Genomic DNA, 14,504 nt, shown 5'->3' with positions numbered 1-14,504 from the left:
CACTCGGCACATTGGGATTACCGCCATTATTACTACCCAAGATACAACCCTAGTTGGAAAAGCAGGATGCTATAAGCCCAAAGGCTCCAATAAGGAAAATAACCTGGTGAGGAAAGAAAATATGGAAACTGATAAGTGTGCCTATAACCCAAGATTGTGGAAGATCATGGTACAGAGGCTAGGGGGCTACCAAACAACTAGAGAACAATGGCTTGCTTTTGGAGTGTCCTCCTAGAAGAGTTGGTGTCCATAAATAAAATCTCCTCTACCCTTACCAAGTGGAAAGTAACCACAGAAAAATTTGCAGTGCAGTAGTCTACTCCTTGAGTGTAAAAGAATTGTTACATTATCTTAGTGTAGTTAGATCTATGAGAAAAGAGGAGAATGTATAGAGAGTAGGCCAGACTATTAAGTGATGTGTAAGCAAAGGAAAATTGAGTCATATCCTGAGAGGGATCCAATATAATGTTATCTGGCCAGTCAATGGACCCAATAACTCTCTAGCAATAGTATTTCAATTGGTGGCTGGTGCCTTGGCCAACCTACTACCTATGATTGAGAACAATCAAACCCTACGAAGAACAGTGTGGATTTTCAGCTGGTATAACAAAAACACTGGCTGCAAAGTCCATCCTCCTACAACGAGTTAATACAATCACAAAGTTAACAGCCTGTAATCACTTCCTGGTAAAACAAACATTAAAAGTTTGCATAAGGGCCCTTCAGTATGTACGTACTTAATGCGGCCAAAAATTTACTGTAAGTTCAAAGACCTCGACGGGTTAGGGAGTGGGGCTCCTTGCCCTCGCTCCCACGTGTCATTAACTACCGCTACCTCACTAACTATTTTAAAGGCTGTCCAGCTCACTGTTCCCTATATAAAGGATATGATACTTTATACTGTATTTCGCAAAGGAACAAAACGTAATCAGCATCCTGTGATTCCCCACCTAATCAACCATGTGCTCCCCAACCAAGAACTTTTCTGTCCTGTCCACCATAAAAAAAAAAAATGTGAAGTTGCCTCTTGGAAAGAAGGTGATACAACCAGTTGGTTTTGATTTCAGTACTCTGAATAATGTAAGTATTGTGTGTGTGTATATATATATATATATATATATATATATATATATATATATATATATATATATATATATATATATATATATATATATATATATATTCACTTGCAACCAAACATTAAAGTATTTGGGGTGTATATATAAAGGTGGCCATGACCCACAACTCCTTTTCAAATCTATCACACACTTGCATAGAATAAAAACTTTCCCATAACGTATTAAATACCCTGAGTAAACAATCACCAGATAAAAGTAGAATTATTTGGAAAATGATCAAAATTGTCGTGAAATTTACGAGCCGTACAAACTCTATATCCTGACACGGATTTTCTCTTCCATAGTTCCTAGAATTTACTGTAGATGATGTTTTGATTGACTGAATAGTGCTTTAGCGGTGGAATACCAAATTGGTAATTGCGCCAATTTGAAACTATCCAGACTCCAATTGACCTGAGATATTGCTGGAGGGCTTTTTTATCCAATCAGAATACGATATATTCAAAATTCAAACAGGGTAATAGGAGCATCAAGCGTGGGTTGGAGATGCTCGACCTTTGCCCACGAGACACAGAGATGGCAACATATCAGTAAGAGAGGGAAGATACTTGCAAATCTCTTATAATTTGATTAATCCAAAAATTGTAAGGATTGTAAAGTATACCAAGAGTAATGACTTTACAGCTTATCAAGTTAAAATTATAAAAAAAATCTATATTATTATAAAAAAAAAAACTAGCCTGGTTTCCTCACTAAACGACGTAGAACTGACATTGTCAACATAGCCAGCCAAAAAAAAAATTAGTGATGCCAGCGTACGTTTGATATATTCAAAATACTGTATATACTAAGTAAAAAATGGAGTAATTACTGAAAAGTGTCCTATGGACACTTATCAGTGATTACTCCATTCTTAATTTAGTACATAATTTGATGTATCAAATGTGCGCTGTCATCACAAACTTTTGTTTGGCTGACTATGTTGACGATATCAGTTCCACGTCGTTTAGTGAGGAAACCAGGCTAGTTTTTTTTTTTTAATTCTATTGTTTTTCATAATTTTAACTTGCTTCTTATGTGGCAAACTTTCTAAATTACAAATAAGGTAATGGAGGAAAACAATAGCTTTGCCTAATTTGGCAGCATACGGAGAGCGTGGTCTTGTAAACAAATACCACTTTAGTTTATGACCTGGGAAGGGGGTCCGGGGGCTTGGCCCCAGCTAGGTCTATGACTTGGGAAGGGGGTTGAGGGGGGGGGGGGGGGTTGGCGCCAAGGTTCGTGACCTGGGAACTACTGGACAGGTTAGGTGGGTTTGTTAGGTTCTGTGGCCTTTTAAAACCCTTGAAAATGATAAATAATCACATTTTGTCCTTTTTTGCACACCAAAAGTACCAGGTTCCAACCTGTGGGAGCCTTTGTATATCAGCGGTCAGTTCCTCTCATGTGCATTAAAAATGGACACCAATTAACATGAATGACTTCCCGTCCCAACCTACAATACGTGTCCTTACCTAATAGAGGGGGTTGGCTAACGCCACCCTACGACCAGCCTTACACAACTGTATTCTTGATTAGTCGTCACCGTACATACAGGCGGCTGGTCATACACTCCCCAATCTGTGTACATCGGGAAGTGAGAGGGGGTCCATAAAGTTAGAACCGCTTACTTGCAGAGGAAATACAGGTCAAATTCATTGAAAGCACACTAATTACTAGAGGAAAGGCTGTTTTTCCCATCAGAAATGTAGCATGTTCTATTTTTACAGAAAATACAATTTAGTAAGCCTACATTACACAGTAAGGTACAAAACGTTTTTACCTTAATACATAATTGCTAGGATAATGTAGTGATCAGAATTGTTTCTTTTTCTCACGTGTTTTACTTGACAAAAATGTAAACAAATGAGCTGGGTGGGACTCTAACGAAATATTACCCCAAAAAATATCTTTGCCCCTAACTTCCAGCAATATCGTTGGTCCTATACCATTTTCTTGGCCAATTATTAATTCTGCGTCAGTCAAACACCGTATAAGAAGGCCCAAAAGCTGAACTTGGGCCCTAAATTCACCTAACCAGTAGATGTACACATTTTCCCTCCGACTCATGAAACACCGATAACATACATAGCCTTATTACACAAAAAATACATAATTTCCACACATGTAACTGCTTCCAGCATACACCACCGGATATCTTGCCACGTATATTACCTCATCTACGAATTCGTTATACATGGTGGATGATTTCAGGTGCTAAATATTGTAGATAAACTTTCGGCCGCACAACAATATGTTGACGTCCTAAAGAAAGAACGGCATCTGGGCTCTCATTGGTTGACACCAGAGTTGCCAGTTGGCCTTTTTTCCGGCCAAAAAAAAACTCAAATTTGACCTTTTGTATTTAAATAGGTTGGCCTTTAGTAATATGAAAAAAGCCGAGCCTTAAATACTATATTTTTGACCTTTTTCTATTAATGGGTTGACCTTTTAAAGCCTCTGTTGATTAGAAATTGACCTTTTCTCATTTAGAAAACCTGGCAACTCTGAAACAGACTTCTTCTTCTTCTTCTACTTTTAGTAGGAGATCCAGCTCAATTTCTGAAGTCTTTGGCCTCCCCTGTAAATATTATACAAAATAAAACATTAAAACTAATCAAACAGTTGATAAAATTTTAATGTTAGTCTGTTAGTCAATAATAACTCCACCACATGAGGTTTAATACCCTTTATTCAAACAATATCCATGTTCTCCTTTCCATTACACAGCGACGTCTTTTAGTAAATATAGAAATACACTTTAATTTGATTGGTTCTCAACTTCTCAGTAGTCTTTCGATAATGGACAAACGTAATGCAATGTCAAGTACAGTTTATGTTGATTATTACTTTATATAATAACACCTTTGAATTACAATGTATAAACTTCACACATTTCAGAAAAAAATATTAATAGTTTTATCTAAATGTGAATAGCGTGAACCTATCCTAACTATTGGTCGCTGGTGAATAGATTAATCGTACATTAAAATACCAGAAGATATCTATACGGGAACTATCCTAAATGAATCTTATGTTAGAGTAATTGAAGATATCTATCTATACGGGAAGGGCAGTACATGAATCTTATGTTAGAACACTTGAAGGTATCAATAGGATCTACGGGTTGCAGGACCTACAGCAATCCTAAAACTACATATATAGTGAGAAAATTCCCATCGAGAAAGGAGCTAGAGAATGAGATCTTATCACTCCTAAATTAACCATAGTGTACCTAGAAGTTTTTAACAATCTAGATTGGGAAAATGTAGGAATCAACATTAGTTACTTAAAAGGGCGCTTTTCTGGTCCTATCCTACTCGCTATTATTATTACTCTCTAAGCTACTTGGAAAAGCAGGGTGCTATAAGTCCGAGGTTTATAACAGAAAAAAGGCACAGTGAGAAATGGAAATAAATAAACTACAAGAGTAGTAAATAATTGAAATATTCTAGGGACAGTAATAACATTGAAATAGATATTTCATACATAAACAAAAAAAAAAAAAAAAAAAAAAAAACTTGAAAAAAACAAGGTGATGAGAAATAAGATAGAATAGTGTGCCTGAGTGTACCCTCAAGCAAGAGAACTCTACCCCAAGAAGCCAAAACAGTGGAAGACCATACACAGACTGACACCACCCAAGACGAGAACAATGGTTTGATTTTGAAGTGTCCTCATTGCTAAAGGATCTCTTCTACCCTTGCCAAGAGGAAAATAGAGGTTTAATACATTTTATTATTTCTTTAAATCATTGCATTATACTTGAGATGCAACAAAATATCAATTACACTCATGTATGCAGATCCAATGTCTATATGATAATATAATAATTGTAATTAGGTCCAGGACAGTGGCTCCTCAACATCCAGGTCTCTGCAACGCTGTCATTTTTTTTTTCTTTTTACTCTGCATGACTTACATTTTAGGAGTGATTCTTGATAGCAAATTTAATTTTGAGAAACAAATACGGTCTCTCTCTTCTTTAATTGCTCTAAAATGGGCTTATAAGATTTTTGATAATGAATCTATTCTGAAGTGTTTTAACCCTGGTCAGGTATCGTTCTTGGACACCCCTATTTAGGTATTTAGGGGTCGAGCTCGACCCCGACTCCAAAAAAAAAATTCAGCAAAAATTTAGTTATGCATCAATCTGTATTGTTTGACTTGCTAAAAATACTTCAAAGAATGCCAAAAACTACTGAAAATATAAATGATACCCATCTACAAAATAACTATTTATTGGAAATATATTAAAAATTTAAGTATACAAAAAATAAAAGACTTGACATAAATAATCACAAAAAATAGAAACATACATATACACATAAATCCCTTTAGGGACACCTTCTTAGATGGCAAAGCAACAACGTGTAATTGCTGGAAATGAGTTGGACCCATAGAAGTCAAGATCTGAAATGAGAAATAAAAGGTAATTTTTTTGGGCCAAAAAACTAGTCCAAGTTTCACTATTTTTTTCTGGTACCTAAATGAAATAGGCAGAGGCTAATTTCTTTATAGAATAAACTCATATTATCCTAGAACAGAAATACATAATAAAATGTGCACTAAGATGTAATTTACTGTTATATCAGGGGTGAAATCTAAAGGTAATTTTTTGACGGCCTAGTTTCACAATGTAAATTTCTTATGAAAATCATTGTATCTCCTATAAAATATGATATTTATGCATTAAAATATACCAAAATATCACGAATTCTATACAGAACAAGAATATATAGAGATATGCCAACTTACCTTTCGGGTATGTCTACAAAATGGCCGCAGACTGCAACAACTCTTACAGCCCAATCTACCACTTGAAATGGAAAATGGCTATGTAAATTTCAAGGTGTTATTTCTTTATCTAATTATTAGTGGATTGGAATAAAACTGATATGATGGCTTTCTGGATGTTTGACAATTATTTCTATCATATAAAATTTAAATTCTTTGAAATAAACTTTAGATAAAAAATGGGTGATATCTATTTTGTAAAGATTAAAATTTCAGTATTTATACAAACAAGTAGTAAAAAAAGAAAGTTTCATGATTTAACCTAGCTATAACTATCAGGTACAATTCAGATACAAGACAGTTTGAAGCTATAGACAAACAGGCTTCCTGCTCCTCAAACAAGTGGTGTTTGTCATGTGGTCAGTCTTAGGTGGGCAGCTATGACAGTGAGTCCTTTCAGGAAGCTTGATGTGACCAATACAAAATTGATACAATACTTACAGCAAGAGAAAATAGAATTAGTAACTGATAAAAGTAAAAGGATATCAAATAGCAAATCGGTAGCCAATCAAAGTAAAATGAAATCAAAATAAGAAACTTCTGACCAATAAAAAGTAAAATGATATCAAATTATTATATATACATAAACTATGATCTATAATAATAATGATGATGATGATAATAATAATAATAATAATAATAATAATAATAATAATAATAATAATAATAATAATAATAATAATAATAATAAAAATAAAACACTATATAAATCAATTTCAAGTACCTAATACACATAAAAAAAATATTTACAAATACGAAGGAGAAATTATCAGAGAAATAAATATCAAACACATGAGGTTGCAAGCTCCATATTATCATCAACATCTCTTTTTAACTCCATTAGAAGTGTGTTGATGACATCCATGCCGAGGGAATACTGCCTGCTGGCCATTATTGAAGATAAATTCAAAATAAATAGAAAAAAAAAATAAGAAATTTGCCAAAAATAAAAAAAAAAATCAGAAATTAGCATTTGAGGGAAAATGGACCTCATGGCAATATATGGCATCTAAGCCAAAACCAATGTCATGCAAGTGGTAGACACACCATCCACCTACACTTTCCAACTATAAAGAACCAAACAATTATCAACACTGTTCGACAATTTATAATTATGTAATAACTTTTCTTTTTGATCACTTAACCCTATTTAGGTATTTCAGGGTCGAGGTCGACCCCTGGGGGGGGGGGTAAAAAAACGGGGGAGGGAAGTTAGACAAAAATCAGTCCTAAAGCAGACAATGGCATGTAGACTAGTCACCCCTTGCAGGTCGATCACTTCTATATTCAAGACAGCTGATGATTTATGGTGAAAAAACAGGTTTTGAACATGCTGTAGGGGTCGTGTACGACCCATCATACCTGTCCAGGGTAATTCTTTCATTCAGTATTGTTTCGAGTATTGCTTCCTGTCTGGTCTTCAGCTACGGAATCTCATCTTAATTTATTGGACAGGAATTTAAGGTCCATTGAGTTTGGATCTAGATATTAATCTCTGGCACACCGTTGCTCGGTTATTTTGTTATGCATATTGCATAAGATTTTTCATAATTCTAACCATCATTGGCACTCAGATCTTGCTGGACAGTACCACCCTGTTTGTAATACAAGGTATGCAGCGAATTCTAATAGCCATGCTCTCTCCACCACGAGGATCAATACCACACAGTATTCTAGATGTGTTATTCTGACAAAATAACATATTTTCATATCCTGGCATTCACATTACTGTCTCATCCTTAAGGTCTCTATGGGGATGAAAGGTATTAGGTATACCTCTTGCAAAAAGTTTGGGAAACCTTTTAACACAATCCTTGAGTCCTTCCTATGATAAAGGATGAATATGAAATTCCTGTCCTCTAACTCTGCCTTGTCCAACTTATCTAAATGATTCAGTCAATGTTAATCTTTTCAGGTTGAAAAATTTCTACAGAAACAAAATGTAATAGGGGAGGTTTTAGATCCCAAGGGTTTCACAGCAACTTGTTTTTAGTACCCAAGGCACTGGGGTAGTGAGTGGAGGCCCATTTTCGATGTCTAAATTCTAATCAGGCAGGCAGTTTTCTCGAAGTTCTTCTTGAAAAAACGGATGTTTTCAATAGATCTAACATACGCTTACTTTCACAATCCTATTCATCTGTAATTAATGAAACTGCTTCCGTTTGTAAATGAACCAAATATTTACTAATGCCTAAATTTGTCCCAGGATAACTCAAGTATTCACCAGGATTCAACAGTATTCTCCAAATGGTTGATGATCCTGGGCATCAGAGATCTGTAGTATTTGGATGACTGGATGATTTTGATTGAGTCTTTGAAAAAGATTGTTTTAGCAATTTTGGTTACTTAAGGATATAGAAAAGGTTAGGAATCTCAGTGGTATTATTACTTGCTAAGCTACAAGCCTAGTTGGAAAAGCAGGATGCTATAAGCCAAGGGGCCCCATTAGGGAAAATAGCCCCGTGGGGTAAGGAAACAAGGAATAATTAATGAATAAGTCTCTTCTGGGATGATAACAACAACATTTCCTATATGTGTTGTTTTTTCGGAAAAGACGATTCAGTCCTACATTTGGCTGTTGGAAAAGTTAAAAAAAAATGAATCATTGCCGATTTGGATGTGGATGGCGTTACTGGGGAACCAGGACCATGGTGGTATGATTCTCTTCGTTTGGCTCAGGATATGTTGTTGGATGTAAGGTTCTGGATGTATCTCGCTTCACGGATGCTTCCAAAGAAGGGTGGGGCGCTAGGTATTTTCTTCAGCTGTCAGGGAGTTTATCAAAGGAAGAATCAACATTGCATATTAATTGTCTAAATCTTGGCGGTACTCAAGGCCCTTCAGGCTCTGGAATCTGAAACGATGGGGGAGTGTGACGTGATGTAATCAGACAACACTGATTTACATGTACCTCTACTGTTAATGTATTATACTTGGTGACACACAAAAATACGTGAGAAATCATAAAGACATTATTTACATATATTGGTTATATATTTTTTCCTTCTCTTCAATTTATAGAGGGTAAAAGACAAAGCCTTACCACTGATGGACGTTAAGGTTCTAAAGGATTATCTAGACTACCTCTAACTTTTCTCAAGTATAGATTTATACAATTTGTAAAATATCAAGGTCTCAGACATTACAAAATCATTACACAATGTAATTATCCACATTTACCAACAATACTGAGTCAGGCAATAGGTCTGTGATGGACATTCAGTGCCCGGGACGATATTTTTGCTTTCCCTTTTACAGATCTACTTGTAACACTTTTTACTGGATACTATTTTCTCGTATATTTCAATGTATTATACAGTAATCATAGAGTATATGAATTTAAAATTAAATAAAAAGATGCACTTACCCTTCGCTTTGCTGAAATCATATCAGTAGCAGCTAAACTATTCTTGAATGTAAAGTAACACTCTTCAATCTATCTATCTATATACCAAGGCACTTCCCCCAATTTTGGGGGGTAGCCGACACCAACAATGAAACAAAACAAAAAGGGGACCTCTACTCTCTATGTTCCTTCAGCCTAATCAGGGACTCGACCGAGTTCAGCTGGTACTGCTAGGGTGCCACAGCCCAACCTCCCACATTTCCACCACAGATGAAGCTTCATAATGCTGACTCCCCTACTGCTGCTACCTCCGCGGTCATCTAAGGCCCCGGAGGAAGCAGCAGGGCCTACTGGAACTGCGTCACAATCGCTCGCCATTCATTCCTATTTCTAGCACGCTCTCTTGCCTCTCTCACATCTATCCTCCTATCACCCAGAGCTTTCTTCACACCATCCATCCACCCAAACCTTGGCCTTCCTCTTGTACTTCTCCCATCAACTCTTGCATTCATCACCTTCTTTAGCAGACAACCATTTTCTATTCTCTCAACATGGCCAAACCACCTCAACACATTCATATCCACTCTAGCCGCTAACTCATTTCTTACACCCGTTCTCTCCCTCACCACTTCGTTCCTAACCCTATCTACTCGAGATACACCAGCCATACTCCTTAGACACTTCATCTCAAACACATTCAATTTCTGTCTCTCCATCACTTTCATTCCCCACGACTCCGATCCATACATCACAGTTGGTACAATCACTTTCTCGTATAGAACTCTCTTTACATTCATGCCCAACCCTCTATATTTTACTACTCCCTTAACTGCCCCCAACACTTTGCAACCTTCATTCACTCTCTGACGTACATCTGCTTCCACTCCACCATTTGCTGCAACAATAGACCCCAAGTACTTAAACTGATCCACCTCCTCAAGTAACTCTCCATTCAACATGACATTCAACCTTGCACCACCTTCCCTTCTCGTACATCTCATAACCTTACTCTTACCCACATTAACTCTCAACTTCCTTCTCTCACACACCCTTCCAAATTCTGTCACTAGTCGGTCAAGCTTCTCTTCTGTGTCTGCTACCAGTACATAATTCAAGACACTTTTTGTATGGAATTTCTGCCAACCAACATACCATTATTTTCTTAGTATTTGCTCAATATAACTATGGACAACATAACATTACAACCGAATCTTTGTTATCCTTTCATTAGCCAATTCCTGTCATTAGTTCTGTTTCTAAATGCACCCACTATTTCAATGGGTAGCCAGACAAATGACAATGGGGGCATATTAAAGCTTATTTTATGATTCCTTGTCACGTCTTCTAGACTTTCTTCACACAATAATTAAAGACACTTTAGCCAATCTTCTGAGTCATATTTACAAAAATAAATTTTCAACTAAGGGTAAAAATTGGAGAAAGAAACAATTAACTAAACTACTTAATAGAAAGACACCAGTGAGAACAAATAAAAACTGAATGACAAAAAATCATGATTGTAAGGCTAAAGTTTAAAATTTCTTAGGACAAACAGTAAGTGTTTCACCAGGACATGAGACCAAAATTAAAAGAAGGATAAGCATGAGAAGCTTTTCGTAAACAAAATGAGATTATGCAAAGTAAAATGCCACTTTCTCTAAAAAGAAAAGTATTAAATCTGATAGTCCTACCATTATTAACTTATGCATCAGAAACTTGGAGCCTTACTTAATCATTAGAATACTACCTAATTACAGCTCAAAGAGCTATGGAAAGAATGGTGGAATTAACACTGAAAAACAGAAAAAGAGCAACATGGATACAAGAGCAAAGTAAAGTAGAGAATATTCTAACAAGAAAAATAAATGGACATGGGCAGGACATATAATGAGAAGGACAGATAATATATGGACAAAAAGAAAAACAGAATGGGTTCCATATGGACAAAAAGAAAATCAGAATGGGTTCCAAGAGACTGCAAATGGACCAGGAGAAGAAAGAGAAGACGATGGATTGACAAGCTGGGAAAATTTGCGGGTATAGACTGGCACAAAAGAACCATAAACAGATGGAAGTAGGACATGTCTGAGGCCTATGTCATGTATTGGACTATCAACGGCTTTCTCTCAGAGGTTCTTTGTTTTACGACGCCTTCATTCTCACCTTCGTTATAAACTCACATCATCACAATTTTACAAACCATTTGTGGAAGTGCTACAATTTAGGGGTCAACCAATATAATCATCTGGCATATCATTCAGTTTTAGAATACCATTTTTAATTGAATAATTTACTGAATAATTTGGTCTACTTCTTTTGAAGATATGAGTCTGCCATCAATCGAAAGGTGAAGTCCTTTTAACCCTCATTTGAAAAATTTGTATCTTAACCCTTTTACCCCCAATGGACATACTGGCATGTTTCACAAAACTCATCCCTTTACCCACCCTCTGGACGTACCGGTATGTCCTTGCAAAAAACTGCTACTTACATTTTTTGCATATTTTTGATAAATTTAAGAGAAACTTCAGGCATTTTCCAAAATAATGAGACCAACCTGACCTCTCTATGACAAAAATTAAGGCTGTTAGAGCAATTTGAAAAAAATATATTGTAAAATGTGCTTGAAAAAAAAAGCCTGGGGGTTAAGGGTTGGAAAGCTCCAAATAGCGTTAGGGGTAAAAGGGTTAATATATTACATGTTTCATTTATAGTTTATTTGTTATTTCCCATTTCCCTTCCACATTGTCAGAGCAATTGGGCTTCTAGCTTTTTTTTTTTTTTTCCGGCTACAGTTGTAGCTTGGCTAGTAATAACAATAATAATCATCACAAAGACAAAAATTTTGAGTTAATAAAATGCATATTTGGCCATGTATGAAAAGAAAGACATAAAGAACCATTGGTATTGTTTACAATTCACCACACAAGGAGCCCTCTAGTGGTGATTATTTGAAAAGACTAGTTTCAGGCTTAGCATGAATGGAATTTAATTTTACCTATCATACAATTGCTTTCATAAAAATTCTCTTAAGAAATATTTTAAACCAATGTGAGATGTTATTAATTCTAAATGTACAACAATCTAGAAAAAAAAAATGGCAAAAAAAATTAAGTCATACTTAATTGGGAACACTACCATTCCTAAATCTTAGAACTTTTGTCTGTTCTGGTCATTTTCATGCTGCAAATAAAATCAACGAGAAGATTCATTGAAAGAAAGTGGAATAAAAATGAAGTTGAATTAAAATTTTATATTCAATGAAGCCTATACAATATTATCAGTTTAAGAATGGGGAGCTCAAAAAAATAAATGTAAAAAAATGTAAAACTAATCCCTTAAACATAATTATAGAAACGGATGTCTGTACATAATATTCTCCTTCACATGCATATAAAAGAACTTGAAATAAAAATCTTACAAGAAAAGAAACAGGTTATCAAAAATAGATATCTCCGAATCATGACAGCTAAACTCTGAGCAGGTCTTCAGGATTTAATCTTTTTCCCAGAGGAATTTCCATCCTCCTTCTCTTCCGATTCAAGGGGTCGCTTCTCCTCTGAATTTGAACCTCCAGGTCTTGACGATTTCTCATATGAATCCTGAAAATACAAAAGGCATACACAATAAAGAAAAACTGATCTGTATATAATAACACTAATAATAGGATTTTAAAATTAAAATCTATATTAGTATTGTACAGTTCTTACTTTCAAGTAGTAAAATGCTATTAATTTATAAGCGCCAATTTCACAGCCACAAAATAAAAAAGAAATCAATAAAAGTTTTCTTTCAGTGTCATGCAAACCACTTCGTGGAACTGCCATATAATGCCTCCAGTATATTCTTAAAGGAATAACAAATGTAGATTACAACAATCTATTCACGCTTAGCACAAATCAGTTCAGAGGTAACGGATATAAACTGGAACGGAAAAGATACAACACCTCTCAATGTGGCAATTTCTTTACATACAAAATAGCAAATAGTTGGAATAGACTTCCAGTGGATGTAGTAAACAGTAACACCGTAAACGAGTTCAAGATTAAGTTAGACAAGATCATAAGAAAAATCTAAATGCTAAAACTAAATTGCTCTACCAAAGAGCAAACGGAGTCTCCTCGGATGGACTAAAAAGTCTTTGAGACATCCAAAATCCTTGCAACTCCTTGTAACACAAACACACACTCACTCTCTCTCTCTCTCTCTCTCTCTCTCTCTCTCTCTCTCTCTCTCTCTCTCTCTCTCTCTCTGTGCATCCACAAGTAAAATAGTAACTTCATATGTGGAAGCAATCTTTCCTCTAAAAGAATTATTTATATTCTGATAAAATGTTATTTTCATTAGTAAAATAAATTTTTGAATATACTTACCCGATAATCATGTAGCTGTCAACTCCGTTGCCCGACAGAATTCTACGGACGGGATACGCCAGCGATCGCTATACAAGAGGGGGGTGTACTCACCAGCGCCACCTGTGGCCAGGTACTGCAGTACTTCTTGTTGACACCACCTCAATTTTTCCTCGGTCCACTGGTTCTCTATGGGGAGGAAGGGTGGGTCAATTAAATCATGATTATCGGGTAAGTATATTCAAAAATTTATTTTACTAATGAAAATAACATTTTTCAATATTAATCTTACCCGATAATCATGTAGCTGATTCACACCCAGGGAGGTGGGTGAAAACCAGTGTACATATTAATCAAGAAGCTAAGTATCCCGTATTTCATATTATCAGTTATTCAAAATAACAATGAAATTATAAGTACCTGGTAAGGAAGTCGACTTGAACCATTACTCTGCCTTTAATAAGATCGTCTTCCTTACTGAGCGCAGCGTTCCTCTTAGGAGGCTGAACAACTCTAAGGTGCTGAAGTATAAAGGGCTGCAACCCATACTAAAGGACCTCTACACAACCTCTAACCTAGGCGCTTCTCAAGAACGAATTGACCACCCGCCAAATCAACTAGGATGCGGAAGGCTTCTTAGCCTACCGTAACAACCCAAAAACAACAATAAAAGCATTCAAGAGAAAGGTTAAAAAAGGTTATGGGATTAAGGGAATGTAGTGGCTGAGCCCTCACCTACTACTGCACTCGCTGCTACGAATGGTCCCAGGGTGTAGCAGTTCTCGTAAAGAGACTGGACATCTTTGAGATAAAATGATGCAAACACTGACTTGCTCCTCCAATAGGTTGCATCCATAATACTCTGCAGAGAACGGTTCTGTTTGAAGGCCA

At 35.9% G+C, this 14,504-nt stretch overlaps 2 protein-coding genes across 3 annotated transcripts in view; both read right to left on the bottom strand.

Annotated features, from left to right (window-relative positions):
- Window positions 1-3,423, bottom strand: part of LOC137651171 (eukaryotic translation initiation factor 3 subunit L-like) — a 43,722-nt gene extending 40,299 nt beyond the window's left edge. Inside the window, exon 1 of the mRNA XM_068384311.1 lies at window positions 3,294-3,423. Coding sequence (XP_068240412.1) covers window positions 3,294-3,317 — 24 coding nt within the window. The 5' untranslated portion in view covers window positions 3,318-3,423. The remainder of the gene's footprint in view (window positions 1-3,293) is intronic.
- Window positions 3,424-11,995: 8,572 nt separating this feature from the next.
- The window catches only part of LOC137650488 (ubiquitin-conjugating enzyme E2 T-like), a 41,211-nt gene continuing 38,702 nt past the window's right edge, over window positions 11,996-14,504 (bottom strand). For both annotated transcript variants that reach the window (XM_068383716.1, XM_068383715.1), the window contains exon 6: window positions 11,996-12,863. In XM_068383716.1, coding sequence (XP_068239817.1) covers window positions 12,750-12,863 — 114 coding nt within the window. In that variant the 3' untranslated portion in view covers window positions 11,996-12,749. The remainder of the gene's footprint in view (window positions 12,864-14,504) is intronic.

Source organism: Palaemon carinicauda, chromosome 12 (assembly GCF_036898095.1).
Source record: "Palaemon carinicauda isolate YSFRI2023 chromosome 12, ASM3689809v2, whole genome shotgun sequence".
In the NCBI taxonomy this organism is placed as follows: domain Eukaryota; kingdom Metazoa; phylum Arthropoda; class Malacostraca; order Decapoda; family Palaemonidae; genus Palaemon; species Palaemon carinicauda.
The sequence above is the reverse complement of the archived record's forward strand: the minus strand, read 5'-3'. Positions and strand labels throughout refer to the sequence as shown.